Below are 21,662 nucleotides of genomic sequence, written 5' to 3' on the forward strand. Positions count from 1 at the left end.
CGGACTCAAGAAGTCCCCAGTTCGAATTTCTCCTCCGCTAAAAGTAATCTTACCCTCTGCCAGTCATGTCTTGACAGGAGCCGCAAATCTGTTCCACATAATATTTCTGGTAAGGGCTTGGAGGAGGAGCGTGTCTCATGTCTTAAGTGCCACTCAATGCTTAACACCCACTCAGGGCAGCTGTCCCGCCCCTGAATGCCTCCTCCTCCAACCAGCTTGCCCGTCTGTCCAGTGGCCAGCCTATCGCCTTCCGTCCCCCTGAATGGGCTTGGCTCCTAGTGTGTATATAAGTTCCGCATTCTGATTGTTGTTGTTCAATATTTCCGGTTCCAAGAATGCCATTTGGTTGTTGGAGATTAGCGTCCATGTCTTTCTGAACCCACAGCTTTAATAGGGCCAGTGAAGTTCCATCCCTGTCCACACCCAATGAAACACATGGGAATCATTCAATTAATCTGCAGTCACGAAGCCCCCATCTATTTCGGCGTGGGCTGTGCAGAGAAACTTTCTGGAAGACTGAATCCAAAACTCCCTGGCAAGAATATGACTGTGTCTTCTAACCTTTCCACAAATGCCACGCAAATTAGCAGCATTGTTAGCATACACAACAGTACGCCACTAAAGGCTTTTGAATGCAGCGTAACAGGCCCCGAAGTCATGATTTGTAGATTTAGAGAAAGTAAAAAAAATTAATTTCGCCTTGACGGAAAGCAAATCCCTTCTCAGCGGTATCGTTATTACACCCGATAAATAGACGTGTTTACCTTCTGGCGGCAAACATTACGGATTCAAACAATCATACTTAACCTTTGCAAAGAATCCTAGGGTTATTTTAATAAGACACAAACTGTTCATCCACCAGCTGGACTCCCCCAAGTCTCTCGCTGCTCTTTTATTGGCTTAGCTGCTAAACACAAGGCCACCTGGAGACTGCAGAAGTTGCTGGCACACCTCTGCACCTCTTGGAGATGGAATCCTGTTTCTTAATTTACTAGCGGCATTATTGTAGTGTCGGGTGTTGCCGCTCCTTTCTTGCAGTGATGTATATCGCTGGTTCCCAGATCTGGCACCGGGGACGTGCCCAAGAAGCTAGAGAAAAAGCCAAATGGGATGGTCTCTTTCCGAAGAGAGGGAAGGAATGCCTTTGAATGTCTCAGGCATTTTGAACAGATTTTAAACACTGGCCAGAGTCCAAAGACCTGGGACCATTAGTATTGCATGCCTAACAAGGTTTGGAGATGTTTTTTCTTGTACAGCTGATTCCTGTATTGTGAAGCAAGCCACACTTGGAGACTGAAGAAGAACTGGGGGAGGGGGTGTTGTACCCCACTGTTTACGACTCAAAGGAGTCCCAAAGCGGTTTCTAATTCCCTTGCCTTCCTCTCCCCTCAACAGACTCCCTGGGAGGTAGATGAGGCTGAAAGAGCTCTGAGAGAACTGTCAGTGGCCCATCTGGCTGCATGTGGAGGAGCGGGGAATCAAACCTGATTCTCCAGATTGGAGGCTGCTGCTCTTAACCACTACACCAAGCTGGCTTGTGATATTGTGTGGAGATATGTTGTTCATGGGGGTGGGGAATCCATAATCTCTCCCGATGTCCAAATAAGCCATTCCTGGGTTCTTCTGATGAGAGGCATGTGTGCCTTTGCCATAGGATTAACCTGCTTTCCAGTTGTGTCCCATTTTTGCACTAGTGTGGCCAGAGTTGCACTTTTGCTTTCACATACTCCAAAGTGCTGCTTGTTTAGATAGGTGGCTTAAAGAAATAAACCCCATAGAGGCAAAATTCAACAACACAAATGGACCTTTGACAAAATTATGGGACTCCCTGAAGAAGAAGAAGAAGAAGAAGAAGAAGAAGAAGAAGAAGAAGAAGAAGAAGAAGAAGAAGAAGAAGAAGAAGAAGAAGAAGTAGTAGTAGTAGTAGTAGTAGTAGTAGTAGTAGTAGTAGTAGTAGTAGTAGTAGTAGTGTTGGTTCTTATATGCCGCTTTTCCCTACCCGAAGGAGGCTCAAAGCGGCTTACAGTCGCCTTCCCATTCCTCTCCCCACGACAGACACCCTGGGACCATTAGTATTGCATGCCTAACAGAGTTTGGAGATGTTTTTTCTTGTACAGCTGATTCCTGTATTGTGAAGCAAGCCACATTTGGGGACTGAAGAAGAACTGGGGGAGGGGGTGTTGTACCCCACTGTTTACGACTCAAAGGAGTCCCAAAGCGGTTTCTAATTGCCTTGCCTTCCTCTCCCCTCAACAGACTCCCTGGGAGGTAGATGAGGCTGAAAGAGCTCTGAGAGAACTGTCAGTGGCCCATCTGGCTGCATATGGAGGAGCGGGGAATCAAACCTGATTCTCCAGATTGGAGGCTGCTGCTCTTAACCACTACACCAAGCTGGCTTGTGATATTGTGTGGAGATATGTTGTTCATGGGGGTGGGGAATCCATAATCTCTCCCGATGTCCAAATAAGCCATTCCTGGGTTCTTCTGATGAGAGGCATGTGTGCCTTTGCCATAGGATTAACCTGCTTTCCAGTTGTGTCCCATTTTTGCACTAGTGTGGCCAGAGTTGCACTTTTGCTTTCACATACTCCAAAGTGCTGCTTGTTTAGATAGGTGGCTTAAAGAAATAAACCCCATAGAGGCAAAATTCAACAACACAAATGGACCTTTGACAAAATTATGGGACTCCCTGAAGAAGAAGAAGAAGAAGAAGAAGAAGAAGAAGAAGAAGAAGAAGAAGAAGAAGAAGAAGAAGAAGAAGAAGAAGAAGTAGTAGTAGTAGTAGTAGTAGTAGTAGTAGTAGTAGTAGTAGTGTTGGTTCTTATATGCCGCTTTTCCCTACCCGAAGGAGGCTCAAAGCGGCTTACAGTCGCCTTCCCATTCCTCTCCCCACGACAGACACCCTGTGGGGTGGGCGAGGCTGAGAGAGCCCTGATATCACTGCCCGGTCAGAACAGTTTTTTATCAGTGCCGTGGCGAGCCCAAGGTCACCCAGCTGGCTGCATGTGGGGGAGTGCAGAATCGAACCTGGCATGCCAGATTAGAAGTCCGCACTCCTAACCACTACACTAAACTGGCTTAGGACAGGACCTTGCATATAGTGGAATCATATAGTGGAATCAGAGGGTTGCCAGCTCTGGATTGGGAAATATATGGAGACTTTGGGGGTTGATTTGGGGGTGGATCTGGGAGCGGGCAGAGTATGGGACAGGGAGGGACCCCTGTGTTATATAATGCTCTGGAGTGCACCCTCCAAAGCAGCCATCTTTTCCAGGGGAGTTGACCTCTTTAGTCTAGTGATAAGCTGTAAAACCAGGACATCCCTAAAATTAGGGAACTGGCATCCCTAAATCAGAGAGAGTAATATTGAAAAGAGGAAAAGTTGGTTTTACACCCCACTTTTCACTACCCAAAGGAATGTCAAAGCAGCTTACAGTCACCTTCCCTTCCTCTCCCCACAGCTGTCACCCTGTGAGGTAGGTGGGGCTGAGAGAGCCCCAGCATTACTGCTCTGTGAGAACAGGGCAGTAGCCGCTGCTCATAAGCACTCCACCCGGTTGGCATTCCAGAGGTCCTCTTTTTAGGAGAATAATCAGCACACTCACGCAGTTGGAATAGAGGGGGTACTTATATAATTGGCTGATGACAGTAAACGGGGAGGGGAAGCAAACACATTAGAAGACAGAATCAGGATACAGGATGATCTTGACAGGTTGGAAAACTGGGCTAAAATGAATCTCAATAGTGATAAAGGTACAGTTTTTCATTTAGGTAGGAAAAATCATATGCATCACTGTAGGATGGGTCTTGGCAGCAGTACATGGAGAAAAGATCTGGGGGTCTTAGTAGACCAGACACTGAGCATGAGTCAGCAGTGTGACTCGGTGGCTAAAAAGGCAAACGGGATTCCGGCCTGTATTAAAAGAAGTATAGTGTCCAGATCACACGAGGTAACCTAACCACTTTACTCCCCTCTGGTACGACCTCACTTGCAGTACTGTGTTCAGTTTTGAGCCGTTTGCAATCAGGAGGCCATGCACATTTTACCCTCTGTGCGGAAACTATCTTAGAATATCAAACCAGGTCCAAAGTTTCACAGATCATCCACTTTGATCCTTGCCACTCTAGATCCATCAAACCTTTTGGTTATCACATCAAAAGAGCACATGCACCTTTTGCTCAAAAGCCCACCTTCAGCCTACAGGACTTTTTACTCCATATCTGGCTAGTAAAAAGGGTATTGAGACCCTTCATTTGGGCTCCCCGAACTTCCCTGGCGCGGATCAGCTTCCCTGGTGCGGATCCACACCAGAAGCCCAACTGGATGCCGGATCGTTCGTGTTGCTTTTGAGTCCATCCACGCTCCTCATTCCTAGATTGGTAATTGCATAACCTTTGCTTTTCTTTCCCCTGGAACCGTAGCACTTTCTGACCTTATTTCTCTCTGCCACATGGGTAGTACGCTTGCTTAGTGTTTGTCCTTTGAATCTTCTCCTTTGAATCTTTATTTTTAAAGTATTTGTTGGGTTCCTAAAAGGGCTTAATCACCTCGTAAAATTGCAACAGATGTTCGCTGGTTACCCCCCTCTTGCACAGCGAATTCCCCACATTTCTTCTCTGAGCATTTGGGGTGGCACTCTTGCATGTGTAAATTCTTCCAACAGTGCTAAAGTGGTCTTGATTATTCAGAGGTTCTGATGAACGGTCTGAGGGCAAGGTCTAGGACGAGCATCCCCAGTGAGGGTGATGAGATTAACTTGACAGATGGCGGAACCGGTTGCTTCCCTGCCAACTCTCAGCTGTTATACTGCAGAAGGTCCAAAACTTGTTTTTTGGCCTTTGTGTGACTGGCAGAGAGAGGCTGGTGTCCACTGCTGAACCAAAAGAAATATTCATCCTAAAAAAAAAAAAATTAATCCAGAAGAAATAATTATCTATGGGACATGCCTTCTTTAAACAAGGCTGAATGTTGAACAAGGTTCCGGTAAATCCTTAATTCGAAAAGAAGGAATGAGCCATGCTCAGAGTGGTTGTTTGATTGGTTGATTGATTGCATTTGTATACCACCCTCCTCTAAGGCTCAGAGCAGTTCACATCTTTAAACCGCTCAGGGAGTGGTATACATATTTGGTTAAGGGCTAAGTGGGCGGAGATTGGGCATGGCCAGTCCGGGTGAGGGCCCAATCATATAGCCTTGAAGGTAATTACCAAAACCTTAAGCCTGATCCGGAATCCGTCTGGTAGCCAGCGCAGTTGTTGGGGAACGGGCTGGATGTGGGACCTCCATGGTGTTGCTGTGGGGACCCTGGCCGCTGCATACTGGACCAGCTGCAGTTTCCATATCAGAGTTAAGCGTAGGTCTGCATAAAGCGGGTTGTAACTTTTTTTGCTCGAACGATCCGTTTGAGGTACTGCTGCCTATTAGTGCATCCGAATCGTATGCCACGTGTTAAAAAAAAAGCGAGTGGGGAAAAAAGATGTTAAATTAACAAGGAGAAGATACGATAAAAGGTTGGCTGAGATATATTAGTCTTAAGATGCTGGTTTTCTTTCTTTCTTTCTTTCTTTCTTTCTTTCTTTCTTTCTTTCTTTCTTTCTTTCTTTCTTTCTTTCTTTCTTTCTTTCTTTCTTTCTTTCTTTCTTTCTTTCTTTCTTTCTTTCTTTCTTTCTTTCTGACAGACAAATTCCATTTGTTTTAAAGTAGAGTCCCAAATCTCAGAGTACGTTGGGACACAGAAACGCTTCCCCTTTGAAAATGTCATTGGCAGCAGTTATTTTGAGTCCATCTCTAGCACTAATTGGATCTCAGGTGTCCCTGGTTTGGCACAGAAGAGAAGGAAAATGTGACAGAAAGCCCCGTATTTACCTAATCAGAACCTAATGCGTCTGTTCAACTCTAGGCACTCCCACATTTAAATTTCAGTCAAATGCAGAATTGGGAAACTCGGCAAGTAAATCATTTGTAAAATTTTGCTTCATTGATGGTTGTAGATACCTGGTTTGTGTTTAGGAAACAAAAGAAGAAAGAAAAACGTAGAGTAGCGAGGGGCAGATTATTGTTCCCTTCCAGTCCCAAGGATTTATACAGGAGAATTTCCTGGTGGACGTATCCTTCTCCTCATGGTCCTTACTATGAATTTCTGATCCAGATGGAGTCCTATTAAATGGCACTGTCACCCAAAATATGCGTGGTTGAATATAAATAATTACACCCCAGCTAAACCTGGACTCTGTGAGGTCAACCCCCTGCAATTCCAGTCCATCTCTCTACTGTACTGTTTGGTAATTTCTTCTAGTCCCTTTTCAAGAACAAAACACTCTTTTAACTAGCCTGGAAAAAAAGTTCCCTGATTCCCAATATGTGTGAGTGAGAGATGTACCGCTGCGTACACATGTACAATTATTTGACTTCCACCGCACCTCGGTACTAACAAAACCAACTTCTAGGCAATACTGGTCTCCAGGTCCCTGCAGCTGAGTTAATCTAGCGCAGTGGTTCTCAACCTTCCTAATGCCGCAACCCTTTAATATGGTTCCTCATGTTGTGGTGACCCCCAGCCATAAAATGATGCAAGGGTTCTTTCACAGAAATTAAACCGAAACTGACCAATGGCGTGAAGATCCATGGTTCATGATTGTATATAAATTGTGCTCCCCCCCCCCCGGGGTTTCTCAGTTCAGTTCTGCCTCTTGTCCCACCATGCCGATCTCACTCTTTTCTGCTGCTCCAGACAGACGAATATCTTGATCTACCCCGCAAGGCTGTTGTGTGGATGGCGCCCCCCTGGCCAAGCAGCTTGCCCTGCTGCAACCCCTCTGAAAGAATCATTCGACCCCCAAAGGGGTCCTGACCCCCAGGTACAGCACAAGGATTCCCAACCAGGGGTTCACAGACCCCCGGGAGCCTGTGAGAATTCCAGAGGGGGTCCCCGGCTTTTCCCCTCCTACCTTAATGGACTTGGCCAAAAGCTAGAGAACCATCCACTTCCATAGCTTCCCTTCCCCCCTTCTGAGCTTGAATGACTTCTCTTGTGGTTTCTACATCTGGGAAGAGGTAGAGTATGCATGCCAACTCCCATCTTAAACTTCCTCCTGTCGTCTCCCTCTCCATTCCTCTTCAAGCCTGTCTGTTAATGTGGGTAGTGGGGTCACTTCTGGGGACGTAGTAGGGAGGGTGCATCACTTTTCTTTAACCCTTTGGACAGCTTTCTAAACAGAACTAGAAATGTTGTTATTGTGACCTTGGTTGTCCGTTAATTGGAGGCAGTGTGCTATCCAAGATAGCATCTCATTAGTTTAGGCCAGGGGTAGTCAAACTGCGGCCCTCCAGGTGTCCATGGACTACAATTCCCAGGAGCCCTTGCCAGCATTCGCTGGCGAATGCTGGCAAGGGCTCCTGGGAATTGTAGTCCATGGACATCTGGAGGGCCGCAGTTTGACTACCCCTGGTTTAGGCCATTACTTGCAACACCTGGAAGAAGTTCTCCAGTCATGCGGGAAAAACTAAATTCCTTTTCCTAAGATGGCTGTTTTTTGGTTTGAGATGGGGGGGGGGGACATTTGGTTCAAGCTTTTACAAGTGCCATATGGATGAGAGACAGCAATACAGTACAGCAGAATTGCATTTTTTCTAATGCAATACCTTTTATTTATATTTTTGCTTGGAAACCATGTGACTCGACTATGGCTAAGTGAATTCTTCCTTGGTTCTCTCAGCTCAAAACACCAGTGTGCTGCTTTCCCTTCTAGCCCCCGCAGAGCCAGATCGTAGGTGCGGATTGTAAGTGGTGTTACAGGAGCTGTAGCTATTCCTATTATTTTACCATAAATAAAACCATAGCAATCGCGTGACTAAACACTTTTTTAAGCAGTCTTGTTCTAAACAAAGGAAACTGTTACGATCAGTTTGCTAACACACCGGCTTCAGAACAGTTTGCTAACACACCGGCTTCAGAATACAGCACAGGATCAGCTGTTGGCTGGGAACAGAATACAGACAGTGAGGGAATGTGTGTTGCTAGTTCAGTTTTGTCCTGGCCTGGGTAGCTCAGGTTAGCCTGATCTTGTCAGATTTTGGAAGCTAAGTAGGGTTGACCCTGGTTAATACTTGGATGGGAGACCACCTAGGAAGTTCAGGGTTGCTCCACAGAGGCAGGCAATGGCAAACTACCTCTGAACATCTCTTGCCTTGAAAACTGTTGGGGGCGCCATAAATTGGCTGTGACTTGATGATGCTTTACACACAGGCACCACCACAGGTTGGTGGTGGGTTTTCCATCTTTGGAAATGCTTAAACAGAGGCTGGAGAGTTGTCTGATGGACAGGCTGATTGTGTGAAGGTTCAAGGGTTTGGAGACCAAGACGTATGAAGAAAGGTTGGGGGCACTTGGTCTGTTTAGCCTGAAGAGGAGATGACTGAGAGGGGATCTGATAACCATCTTCAAATATTTAAATGGGTCCCATACAGAGGATGGAGCAGAGTTGTTCTCTCTTGCCCCAGAGGGACGGACCAGAACCAATGGGATGAAATTAATTCAAAAGAAATTCCGTCTAAACATCCGGAAGAACTTCCTGACAGAGTGGTTCCTCAGTGGAACAGGCTTCCTCGGGAGGTGGTGGGTTCTCCATCTTTGGAGACTTTTAAACAGAGGCTGGATAGCCATCTGACGGAGAGGCTGATTCTGTGAAGGTTCAAGGGGGTGGCAGGTTACAGTAGATGAGCAATTGGGATGTGAGTGTCCTGCATAGTGCAGGGGGTTGGACTAGATGACCCTGGAGGGCCCTTCCAACTCTGTGATTCTAGGATTCTACAGTTAGGTTCTGGGTACAGTTTTCAGGGGCACAGTGCTGACATAAAGCAAGTAAAATTGGCCTATTCATGCACATTTCTTGTAGTGGCCCCAACATCATGGAACAGCCAACCTGAATCTATTTGGAAGGCTTCTGTTTCTATTGTTTCACAAAACATGCAACATAGAGTTGTTTTGGAGTGCATTCCTATTGAGGGAGCAAAATGGCGGTGTTACGGATCTCCTCAGGAGGTGACTTTTGTTAGGGACTAGGCTAGGAGGAAAGCCTGTTTTAAAAATGGGCTGTAGAAAGGTAGAGGGAGGGCAGAAGACCCCCACAGACTAGGGCGGGCCTGGCAGTGATGCAGGCTGTTCAGGTCAGCGCGGCAGAGTGAGGATGGATGGGCCTCACCAGCTCTCCCAGTGCGCAGGAGGCCTGAGATGCAGCAGCACAGGCAGTCTTCCCTGCCTTCCCAGGAGCCAGGAGTGCGGGGACTTCAACACAGACACGGCAGAGCATGGCAAAGCATGCTTGGATGGCCATCCGCAGCTAACCACCCGTTGACTCTTCTTCCTCATGCCAAATTCTGAGAAGTCACCAGTCAAGTATAGAACCGTGGATTCCTCAATGTGGACTCAGAAGAAAAAAGGAAATCACGAGGCACAGTTATGTAGTAGTCTTCTCTATGTTTATAAGTGAAAAGGTTATAACATAAAGTCTAAATGGTCAAACATATGATCAAACATAAAGAGTCAACCAAAACGGGATCTTAGGTTAAGTGACCCGCTTTCTGTTCTATCTTCGTCAGTAGTTGCTATTCCAATATACTGTCCTGGTAGTATTTGTAGTAAAATGCTCATAATCGTCTGGGGCACTGCCGATGGATGTGGCAATCCTAATTCTTAATCATCTCACTTTTGGGAGGATGCCTCATTTCTTATTTGGAGGGAATGAAATGTCATAAAGGTGGGGAGATCCCTTTCAAATATAAGTTTAATCCTTATCAATGGTTCCTCTATATATTTGTGAAACAGCCTGGGGGGTGGAACGTGTCCGGCTGTCCAAGTTAGAATAGGGCCAATGCCCTGCCCCTACAACTGCCGCCCTCCCTCCCTGGACGCTAGCCACGTTCCTCTCAGATGGGCCAGAGACACAGAGAGACACACAAAGCCCTGCCAGACTGAACACGAGCCCCCATTCCCTCCTATTGCTTCTGCTGCGAGGGAGGCAGAGAGAGACACAGAGAGAACTGCCCCAAGCTGCTGACAGAGACATACAGAGCCCTGACAGACTGAACACGAGCCCTCATTCCCTTCTATTGCTCCTGCTGTGATGGAGGGAGAGAGAGACAGAGAGCTGTCCCAAACTGCACACCAGCCCTCATTACCTGCTATGCCTTCTGCTGGGGGGCAGACCAAGACACACAGGGAGAGGGAGAGGGAGACAGAGACAGAGAGAGATAGAGAGATAGAGATCTGCACCCCCAGTGTCCCCTGGGTCCTAGCACCCATTGTATTCCTGCTTGCAATGGGCTTTCTTGCTAGTAATAATAATAAAACAAAACAAAAAATAATAGGATCCTCTTTTCATGATTGCTAAATCTATTTCTCCTTTAATAGTCTTACTTTATTTGCTTTACTTTAGAATTAAATTGAATAAAAAACAAACAAGAAATAGCCCATGCATTCATGGTCCACGAGCTTTTAAAGGATTAAACATAGCTTTTTTATTCCTTTTAAAAGCCATTTGAATGTCATCACATCTTGCATTAATTTATCACAATCACTCTGGAAGAGTACATGAAGTCATTTATTGAAAAGGAAATTTGGATTGTTCTTCCGTTTTCCACCTAAGAATGTAACCCACGAGCATCCGTGGAGGAATAATGGAATGTACTGTAGCTAATTGTATTTTCCTGAGTGCTCACAGAGAGCAAATGAGTGTGGCACAGGGCACTGAACACATGCAAAACAGATGCTCTACCAGTGACTCAGCACCAGCTCCAAACTGCACCAGACAGAGATGCTGGATGACAGGAGGACATTGAGGAATTGTGTACAATGAAAAGGGTTTGAAAAAATGTCTCTGAATTGCTGATCCCTCCTTACCGACCAATGTTTTAATTGCCGTGTCTATAGTTCATGTGTATTTTAGATCGGTTCTTAATGGCTTTAATGATGAGTGCATGTGGGGTTTCATTTTAGTGGCTTTAAAGGTAAAGGTCAAGGTATCCTCTGTGCAAGCACCGGGTCATGTCTGACCCTTGGGGTGACGCCCTCCAGCGTTTTCATGGCAGACTCAATACGGGGTGGTTTGCCAGTGCCTTCCCCAGTCATTACCGTTTACCCCCCAGCAAGCTGGGTACTCATTTTACCGACCTCAGAAGGATGGAAGGCTGAGTCAACCTTGAGCTGGCTGCTGGGATCGAACTCCCAGCCTCATGGGCAGAGCTTTCAGACTGCATGTCTGCTGCCTTACCTCTGCGCCACAAGAGGCTCTTTTAGTGGCTTTAGAAATGTGATTTTATAATGTCTGGTTCTGGTTCTTAGCTGCCTCGGCGGCTCTTGTAAGGGCAGAAAGGCAGGATATAAATTTTGTTAATAAATAAGTAATAATTAAATGTTCCAAGCAAGCAAAGAAAAATGGAGTTTCTTGCAGTTACCAGGAAATCAGGCATAGGGGCTGCCTACTCGTGAAATAGAGAAGTCATTGAAATCCAAAGAAGAGTCTTGTAGATCAGGGGTGGATAGAATTGCCAACTCCAGCTAGCAAGTTCCCTGGAGATTCAGGAGTAGTCTGGGAAGGGGAGACTATGGGAAGGGGAGGGAGCTTAGATGAGATGAGATCCCATAGATACCACCCTCCAAAGCAGCCTTTTATAATGTTCAGTGTAAACCGCCCAAAATTAATTAATTGATTGATTAATTAATTAATTGATTGATTGATTACCTCCAGGGGAACTGACCTTTGTAGTCTGGAGTTCAGTTGTTATCCTAGGAAATCTCTAGGCCCCACCTGGACATTGGTGAGGGCCCCAGGTGAACCCTAAGCAATATCAGGAAGAGGTAGAGACCAATGGTATCTCGTAGGACTGCAGACAAAGCCCAGTGAAAAAGTTTCCTGTTAACCTAAGGCAGGCTTTCTCAACCAGAGCTTGGGGTTTAATTCGTTAAACATGTATCAGGTGATATGACCATATATGGTCATGTTGACCTCCCCTCCCAAAATGGCCAATGATTTGCCCGGAGAGGGTGGGAAGGGGAGGGGCCCCTGGTGGGCGTGTCCACAGCCATGCTTCCCAACCGTATTCTGCACGATCACGCCTCTTCTGGGGTGTCTCGAAGGTTGAAGAATGTTTCAGGGGGTTCTCAACAGTAAAAAAGTTGAGGAAGTCTGGCCTAAAGATTAGAGTGTGCTGATGAAGATTACAGTAATTACCAGCTCCAGGTTGGGAAATATCTGGAGATTTTGGGGGTGGAGCCTGAGAAAAGCAGAGTTTGTGGGGGGGGGGGAGGGACTTCAGTGCCATAGAATCTCCCTTCCAAAGTGGCCATTTTCTTCAGGTTGGCTAATCCCTGTTGCCAGGAGACCAGTCATAACAGGAGACCTCCAGCTACCCCCTGGAGACTGGCTACCCTAGATCACAGGTCTTCATCAGACAGCCTGCAAAATGCTGATTAGTCTGTTCTTTGTGCATGCAACTGCAATTTGAACTGGGGCTATGGAAGAACAGAAGAAGGGGTTTCTAACCCTTCAGCCCCTGTTCAATATTACTATGCAAAATCAGGCCCTCAGTTCTATAATAAGCCTTTTAAAGGAGGAAAAATACAGCCTTTAAAATATATATGTCATCCAACCCCCCCCCCTTCCCTAGTCTCACCAGGAGAAAAGCCAAGCAGAGCTTCAAAGCATAAATCACTTTGTCTCTTCCTTCATGGCCATGTTCAAAATTTCAGGTGTTTGCACACACAGTTCCTCCCTATAGATGGATGGAGACCAGCAAGCTTAAACAAAATATAGCAGGAGTGGGAAAGAACTTGCCTTGAGTTTTGAAACTAATTCAGGTGCGTTGTTATATGAGACAGCTGACAGCTCTACCCAGGTGATTCCCTGTGTAAAGCTAGGTAGCACCATTCTGCATTTTCAAAAAATAACAACTCTAAATTATGGTTGCCAGCCTACATAAGGAAACCTGGAGTCTTCCTGGTATCATAATTGACCTCCAGATTACAAAGATCATTTTTTTGGAGGAAATGATAACCTAAGTCTAAAGGTAAAGGTAAAGGTATCCCCTGTGCAAGCACCGGGTCATGTCTGACCCTTGGGGTGACGCCCTCTAGCGTTTTCATGGCAGACTCAATACGGGGTGGTTTGCCAGTGCCTTCCCCAGTCATTACCGTTTACCCCCCAGCAAGCTGGGTACTCATTTTACCGACCTCGGAAGGATGGAAGGCTGAGTCAACCTTGAGCCGGCTGCTGGGATCGAACTCCCAACCTCATGGGCAGACAGCTTCAGACAGCATGTTGCTGCCTTACCACTCTGCGCCACAAGAGGCTCTAACCTAAGACGGCCAATTCTTTGGCATCCCATACCCAGTGACTGCCTTCCCTCACTCCCTCCTGCCCTACATTCTGTCCTTTTTAGGCAAAGCCCCCAAATCTCCAGGAATCATCCAAACCAGACTTGTCAACCCTACTCTAAATAATAAGCAAACTGGGTAATAGATAGCCTTTGGTCTGCAAATTGTTATATGTATAAAACATGGAAAGGAACAAATTTTAAAATTATTGTTGGCAGTATTAAGTCAGGGAGAGAATCTAAAAGGATCTGTGTTGCGTTCCCAGATTTATCAGAGATGTTGGCTGGTTTTCAAGAAAGCATCAAGCAAAGGGCCGAAAAGGATAGAGAAATTTTCAGACGAGCGTGCCGCTTACTTCCGATGTTATCACAAGGTAAGGAAAGTTTTTGTACACTCCGGATCGCAGCCTTGGTCTGACTGAAAGAAGGGTTAAATTCTTCTTTGGATTCAGTGGGATTTTTAGGTAGCCAGAATTTGGCGCGTGTGTTTTATGACTCTCAATCCTGGCAAAGGAGAAGACATGAACTCCCTTTCAAGAGTTTTATCCACAGTGTTTTGATATTTCAGGTGTTGACATTTCGAAAAGGTTTGCGAATTGTTTTTCAGAAATGATTCTAATGGCAAAATCGTACGACCCATCTGTCTACCTGGGATTTCATGTGAGCTTCCAAGTTATAAGCAGTCCTGGAGCAATTAGTAAGCAGAAAATTACATCAGTCATCAATAACTTTTAGAATTTGTTTGTTTTAAACGTAAAATCAAATTGTAGCGTGAGGTTTCTGCATAGCTCCTGGCCTGATAGATTTTCTTCCTCTCCAGTTGCTAGCAGCTTAATCTTGCATGCTCCTTGCTGCAATTCTCATTGTTATTTAATTTTACTGCTTGCTGTTTTTATAGTCCTATTTTGAAAGTACGCCAATAAAGTGTGTGTGTGTGTGCAATAACTTTTAGAATTTGTGGAAACTATTCCAAACAAATTATGAATTCTGCCCTGTGTTTCGTGCTTAGTTATCAATATTAATTAGGAGATATCACCTTATTTATAACAGAAGCTATATATTTTTTTTTTCAAGGAGATGAAAGCACAATACAACCTGGGGAAATGCATAATGGTAAACAGATGATAATTTTCATTCTTCTTATCAATGTTCTTGCAGCTGACTTTGATGTGTCAGGAAGGAGCTTAGCCATGAACATTTCCTTCTGTTCTTCACTCTTAAAAAAAAAAGAATTCACCCAGAATTCTAAGCTATCTGATTGGTCACCTAAGGCAGTGTTCCATTAGAGATAACATTTTCAGTATAGTTGTCAAAAGGAGGAACTTTATCCATTGCTCCCCCCCCCCAGCCATGGGCCTCAGGCTTCTGCTGATGGAAGGCGGGACCAAGGAACAAGCAAGGGAGTAAGGAGAAGCAAAGGCAGGAAGATGAAAAGTTCAGACATTTCAGGATGAGAGTGTGATGAATATGGATGAACAGTTCCTCAAGTTTCTGAAGAAAATGCTTGTTGAGTTCTACAGAGAGGAGGGCCAGAAACCCAGGAGGGGAGGGCAGTGAATAGCAGGATATAGAAAACCAGGTCTTCTGTCCCTCTTTTAACCCCTGTTCTACTCCTTTTTTCTATGGTTCTTCATTAGGGTTGCCAGGTGCTGCTGTATTGTTGGTGGGGGAGGAAAGGTGCACTCCAGGCGCCCCCCCCCCCTGTACTTACCAAAACCCAGAAGAGCATCCGGCGTGCTGACGTCACCCAAAAGTGACATCGGCATGCTGGGGATGACACTATGGCTTTTGGGGAAATGCTATGGTTAAGAAATTGGCCTTAAACCATGAAGTATTGGCCAAAACCCAGAGTGTCGCCACCACAATCCCAGTGGGCTGTAACCTCTGGATGACAATAGCATGTTGTAATGTTCTTCCTGGTACTGGGAGTGTTGGGGGAAGTTGGGGGAGGGAGGAGCACTGGAAAAGTGGCCAAACTCGGCACAGAAAGGTTCCCGTCATGCCGTATCCTACCTCTGAAGATGCCAGTCACAGTTACTGGCAAAGCATCAGGGATTTCGGGTTTGCCAGGCCACGCAGCCTGGAAAACCCGAAACAGCCAGTTGACTCTGGCTGTGAGAGCCACCTACAGTTCATTGGAGCGTTGAACCTTGAACACTTCTATCTTGGAAGTCTTTAAGGTCCCCCTGGACTGTTTCCCACTTATTTAGGACCTTATTAGTTAGCCAAGAAGAACGAAATCTATGAAACGTTGCAAGCCCAATTACCCCTGCATCGCTAAACTGAAAGAACGGAATGCCGCACTTTGGGAACACCTGAGCCGATGGCATCCTTTCTTCAGCATCTTTGCCAAAGCAGCCACGAAACCTTTGGAACATTTCTTAGCACTTGAGGATCATGTTCCGCTGTCACTGTGCCTGAGAAGGTACATGTGTAATTCCCTCTGGCATGGGGATACCAATAATAGATCTTTTCCGTTTTTAATCCTTGCTGGGAATAGCTGGATGTAGTCAAAAAGTTGGATTTAAGCGTGCAAACAGCCTTGGAGCAAAAAGCCGCGCCTTTGGCAGCCGATCTGTTCTCGTGTGGCTTTGAGAGGCGTTTAAGGAACGAACCTCAAGGGAACAGTGGCTTTGAGCCTCCTTAATCTATGTGCTCCAAGCTGTATCTCTCTGATGCATAATTCAAGCAGGTCTGGTCACAGAACCCTGGGGCTATTTGCCACCCACGCCATTTCTAGAAATAGAAATTTGTGGGAAATGATGAGCTTTTCTTCAAAAGTCATGAAATGAGCCTTTGAAAAAAAAAAACCCTCCAAACCCTTCCTCTTCCCCCTTTTGATCTCCTACAGGGATTGTGGAGGCTATACATCTAGAGCAGTTTTAATTTCAGCACCGCACAGAAGGTGTGTCATCTGTAATGATACTGAGCTGACAAATTATCGATGCAAATCTGAGGGCTCTTTCTTTTCCCCTGCATGGAATAATGCAAAAAAGTATAAGCCGTACATCCAGTATAAGCGGTACATCTTTGATGGAAGGGGGAATTAGGACCCAAATAGAAGATCCGAGTTTTAAAAACATTCTGTTCCTCTTGCAAAGCTCTCTCATGTGCAGCTGCCTCTACCTGAATCAGAACGTTGGTCCATCATGGTCAGTATTGTCTACTCAGTCTGGCAGCAGCTCTCCAAAGGGTTTCAAAGGGCATCACCTACAATATAATCACTTTAACTGGAGAAGGCAGGGACTGAACCTTGAACACTCTACATGACAAGCAGATGCTGGTCCACAGCCCTTCCCTCTCTCTTAAAGGGGTCTTCTTCTTCTTCTTCTTCTTCTTCTTCTTCTTCTTCTTCTTCTTCTTCTTCTTCTTCTTCTTCTTCTTCTTCTTCTTCTTCTTCTTCTTCTTCTTGAAACAAGCCAAGCCTCTGCAAGCGCATTAAACCCCAGTGGTGGGACATGTATTCTACATGCATTTTGTTTGGAAGTTCTGTTGGAGTTATGCCAAAGTGATGCTAAGTTCAATTTTCTGGCAGGAAACACTAGTTCTGGAGTAGGGGTCACCAGGTTCACCCATGCTGCCCCTCCGCAAAAAAAACACTAAGAGGGGGGGAAATCCACTGGGGAGCAGTGTATATAAATGAGAACTTGGGGTACTTATGGACTAAAAGTTAGATATACGCAGACAGTTTGATGTGACGGTAAAGAAGGCAAATGCAGACTAGGCTTGTATCAACAGAGACATCACATCAAAATTTCAAAATGTCATATACCACATGGAGTACTGTATGCCTCACTTCAAAAAGGATGTGGGCAAAATGGAGAGGGTGCAAAGGAGAACAACAAGGATGGTCTGTGGACCAAGCCCTATGAGGAAAGGTTGAGGGACTTGGAAACATTCAGCCAGGAGAAGACATTGAGAGGGGACATGATGGCTCTCTTTAAGTGTTTGAAATGTGTTCCCTTAGAGGAAGGCAGGGAAAGGTTCTGTTGGCAGCAGAGGAGAGGACCCGCAGTAATGGGTTTAAATTATGTGGAGAATGATATCGGCGAGATATTAGGGAAACATTTTTTCACTCTGAATAGTTCAGCAGTGGAATAAACTGCCTAAGGAGGTGGTGAGTTCCCCCTCACTGATAGCCTTCAAGCAGTGGCTGGATGGGTACTTAGCCTGGATACTTTAGGCTGATCCTGTATTGAACAGGGGGTTGGACTAGATGGCCTGTATGGCCCCTTCCAACTCTATCATTATATGATTCTATGATTCTATGTCTCAGATGTGATGATGGCACTTCCAGGTCACGTGGGCAGTAGATACATTGCTGCCTATCAGATGCACCTCCCTCTTTTTCAAGATCTAATCCCCTCCACTGGCCAGCTGATCAGTGGGGTACCCCTACCTCCACCAGGGGGTCTGACATCTCTAATCCCTGCTTTCCCTCCATCCTTTGAGCACTGGCTAGGGATCAGAGTACAGGGTTCTTTCCCAACTTCAGAATGGCCTTCTAGGAAAACTAGTTGCGGATTATAGTGCTTTTAATGTGGTTGTGTCGAAAGTTCATCCAATGGCTGTTGGAATCTACAGACTTTCCAGTATGGATAGCAAACTGCGTTTGCGACTCTTATAACGCATGCAATTTGGAACATCGGATCCTAGAATTATAGACTATGTCATCCCGAACAATAGAATTTCCTGAGGGTGGGTTCAGGAGTTATAAAACTTATTAAACCTTTATTGGCCTTATTGGAGCATGTGCTAAGAAGCACTACAGGTTATGATTTAGAATCAGTTTAATTCTGCAGCGCCTGGAACTGATATTCCCTGCGGCTGATATTTCCTTATTAGTTTTGGAGATTTATTGCATTAATTCGTCTGACTTATGCTCTCTTGCTTGGATGATGTATTATGCTAACATATAATTGTGACGCTCTGGTTCTGTTGATACACAGTCATGCTAAATTTCCAGTGTAAGAGGTTTTAACCCATATTTTTCATTCCCTTTAAGTGTCCTATTGCATACACATGGTAGTAAAGCACTCAGGCCAAGCCCGTAGAGTGTCTTACAATACAACATTATGCAAGGGAGCTGAGAAGTTAGACTTCATGTCAATTAGACTTGTTCCTAGTGTGCATCGGATTGCAACCTTAATCAGTAGGGTTGCCAGCTCTGGGTTGGGGGATACTTGGAGAGTTTGGATGCGGAGCCTGAAGAGGGTAGGTCTTGGGGATGGAGTTGCCACCTCTGGGTTGGGAAATACCCAGAGACTTTGTGGGTAGAGCTGGGAGTGGGCGGGATTTGGGGCGGGAAGGGACCTCATTGGAGTTATAATGCTATGGAGTCCATCCTCCAAAGCAGCCATTTTCTCCAGGGGAACTGAGCTCTTTAGTATGGAGATCAGTTATAATAGTGGCTGATCTCCAGCCACTATAATAGTGGGGAATCTCTAGCTTAGTCATCTATGTACCTGGACCATCAGCACTCCCTTAGTTTTCCCCTGAAGCACGGAGGAAGGGCTATTGGATTTGGGGGGTGGGGGTCAGGACTTGCCACCAGTGTCATGAACCAGGCAAGAGACACCTCTGTAAAGTCATTGGAACAGACACTTCCTCAAGACCACAATAGTAGCGAAATCCAAAAGGAATATTTATTCAGTAGACAAGAACATATAGACATCAATAGGAACAGTTCAATGAGCAAACTCCTTGGCAGAGACAAAGGATCCATCTCCCCCTTGGGGGTTTTATACCTGAGGACAGGTAGGAGGAAGGGGGATGAGGGGTTCAATAGGTGGGAAAATGCAACAGTTCTCAAGGGAGCAATTGGGAACATACTTTGATCCAAAAGTTGCAACTGTTGAGACTTCGCAGAGCCTGGCAAGGTCAGGAAGCGATAAGGGTGAGCTGGCAGAGAGACGCTTTGGAATGCAAAGGGAGGCAGGACGCCAAAGGGGGGATTTATGAGTTTATGGCTCCCAAGGGAGCAAGGGAACCAACTGCCCGGGAGCCCCCGGGAGAGTACCTATGAAACACGGAGCACGAACCAGGGTTCATATCAATCAGGTTATTATTTATTGAAGGGGTTGAGTAGAATTTTAATTTTTAACTTTATATTTGTGGGGTTTTATCTTATTTAACTTGCCACGAGGTGGCTTTACTGATATTGGCAGGCAATAAATGCAATAATGATGTTGCTGCTGTTGTTGATGTCATTTTGGGTGCCTGGAGGCCTCAGAGCATAAGCAGAGATGCCTAGTTACGCTAGACCTCACTGGAAAATATCCAGAATGGATTGCAGAATCCGTTGCAGATTCCTCAGTCTCCCTGGATTCTTCAGAGCAGATTGTTTCAGAGGGTGGCTGTGTTGGTCTCTGGTAGTATGGCTAGATCCAAGGCCATTAGAACCTTAGTGTCCAACCATCCCCACCCCCTGTTATATTGTGAATTTGTGACATTCTCTTACTGTGTGGAATGTTGTTGGTTGCTGGTTGTGGCTAGGCATGGCCTAGCTTGGTCCAGACTAGGCCTAGCTTATGTTCTAATAACGTTGTTCTGTTTTGGTACCAGGTGCTTTGGAGTTACAACACCCCCTAAATCTTGATCATCTCTAGGGTGCTCCTAGGCTCAAACTGAACTGTTCTAAAAACAAATAGAATCTAATCTGGACAAATATTTGACAGAACTAGCCAGGTTCTCCCCTTTTCGTACCTTTTATGTAGATAAAATTGAAAGGGTACAGAGGAGAGCGACGAAGATGATCTGGGGCCAAGGGACCAAGCCCTATGAAGATAGGTTGAGGGACTTGGGAATGTTCAGCCTGGAGAAAAGGAGGTTAGGGGACATGATAGCCCTCTTTAAGTATTTGAAAGGTTGTCACTTGGAGGAGGGCAGGATGCTGTTTCTGCTGGCTGCAGAGGAGAGGACACTCAGTAATGGGTTTAAACTTCAAATACAACGATATAGGCTTGATATCAGGAAAAAGTTTTTCACAGTCAGAGTAGTTCAGCAGTGGAATAGGCTGCCTAATGAGGTGGCTCCCCCTCACTGGCAGTCTTCAAGCAAAGGTTGGATGCACACTTTTCTTGGATGCTTTAGGATGCTTAGGGCTAATCCTGCATTGAGCAGGGGGTTGGACTAGATGGCCTGTATGGCCCCTTCCAACTCTATGATTCTGTGATTCTATGATTCTATGATTGTCACTGTCCGTTACCTATCACCCCAAATACATTATCTACTAGCTCACATCACTCTATTATTGGACCAGGCTATTATTGAGGAGGACAGATGAATGTTTCTTGATCTTTGCAATATCAAAGCAGGACCTCTGGCACAATGAAGATAACCGCCACGAGAGATGAGCTATCTTCATTGTCTGCTTTATGAACTGATAGCGGCATGAAAGAGCCAATGCGGGAGGGGAACAGGAGCCAAAATGAAAACAGATTTTACACTGCAGGTGGATGAACTTTGAAGCGTCAGGTGTGCATGAGGCTGGCAAAGCGTACAGCACAATATATTGCTCTGCCTTTTGGATTTTCGCAGAGTCGCTGCTCATTCAGTGCCTGACCTTTGAAGAACAAATTGATAATGTGAATAAATTTAGTAATGGCTCTTTTTTATCACCTCCCTCTCCCCCTCCTCCCAAGCCCCATAAAGTCTTCAGGGACAACCAGTCGTTCCTGCCTTGGCCTTCACAAATTGCTGGAGAAAGCGCTCAAAAACAGAATCCACTCCAGCTCTCCAGAAAATATTTTTCTTTTGTCAGCAACAAGAGTGTGTTTGGGTTCCATAGTAGCAGATGCACGGGGGCGGGGGAGATTTGAAGTCATAATTCTTTGGCATCATCCCTGTTGTGTGTGCAGACAGGCTGCTCAAGAGCTGCAGCATACAAATGAAAGATTCTCCTGTGAGAAATGAGTGACTTGTTTTAGGGCTCTGGACCAATCAGACAGCTCCGTTCAGGGCCAATCGGGTTCTTTGGTGGGCCAGCTCAAATGTATACAAGCTCCAGGTGAGCTGATTGGCATTCGAGTTGGAGCTTGGACACATCATGCGATCAAACTCACTAGAAAATTCATTGATGCTCGGCATGGCCAGCGGCAAAAGGAAACGGGGTCGCCAAAGGATCCGCTGGCTTGACATGATCAAAACCGATACAGGGATGACCATGAACCAACTAGAAGAAGCAGTCAGGAACAGGGACGCATGGTGGAGACTTTCCTATAGAATCGCCGAGGGTCGGACACGACTGAACGGATGACATCATCATCATGGGAGGTCCCATGTTCAGCCTCTG

At 45.7% G+C, this 21,662-nt stretch overlaps 1 protein-coding gene across 2 annotated transcripts in view; it reads left to right on the forward strand.

Annotated features, from left to right (window-relative positions):
- DOK5 (docking protein 5) overlaps positions 1-21,662 on the forward strand; it is a 77,129-nt gene that overhangs the window by 30,476 nt on the left and 24,991 nt on the right. For both annotated transcript variants that reach the window (XM_077335657.1, XM_077335655.1), the window contains exon 2: positions 13,636-13,743. In XM_077335657.1, the coding sequence (XP_077191772.1) occupies positions 13,636-13,743 (108 nt within the window). The remainder of the gene's footprint in view (positions 1-13,635; positions 13,744-21,662) is intronic.

This window comes from Paroedura picta, chromosome 4 (assembly GCF_049243985.1).
Source record: "Paroedura picta isolate Pp20150507F chromosome 4, Ppicta_v3.0, whole genome shotgun sequence".
Taxonomy (NCBI): Eukaryota; Metazoa; Chordata; class Lepidosauria; order Squamata; family Gekkonidae; genus Paroedura; species Paroedura picta.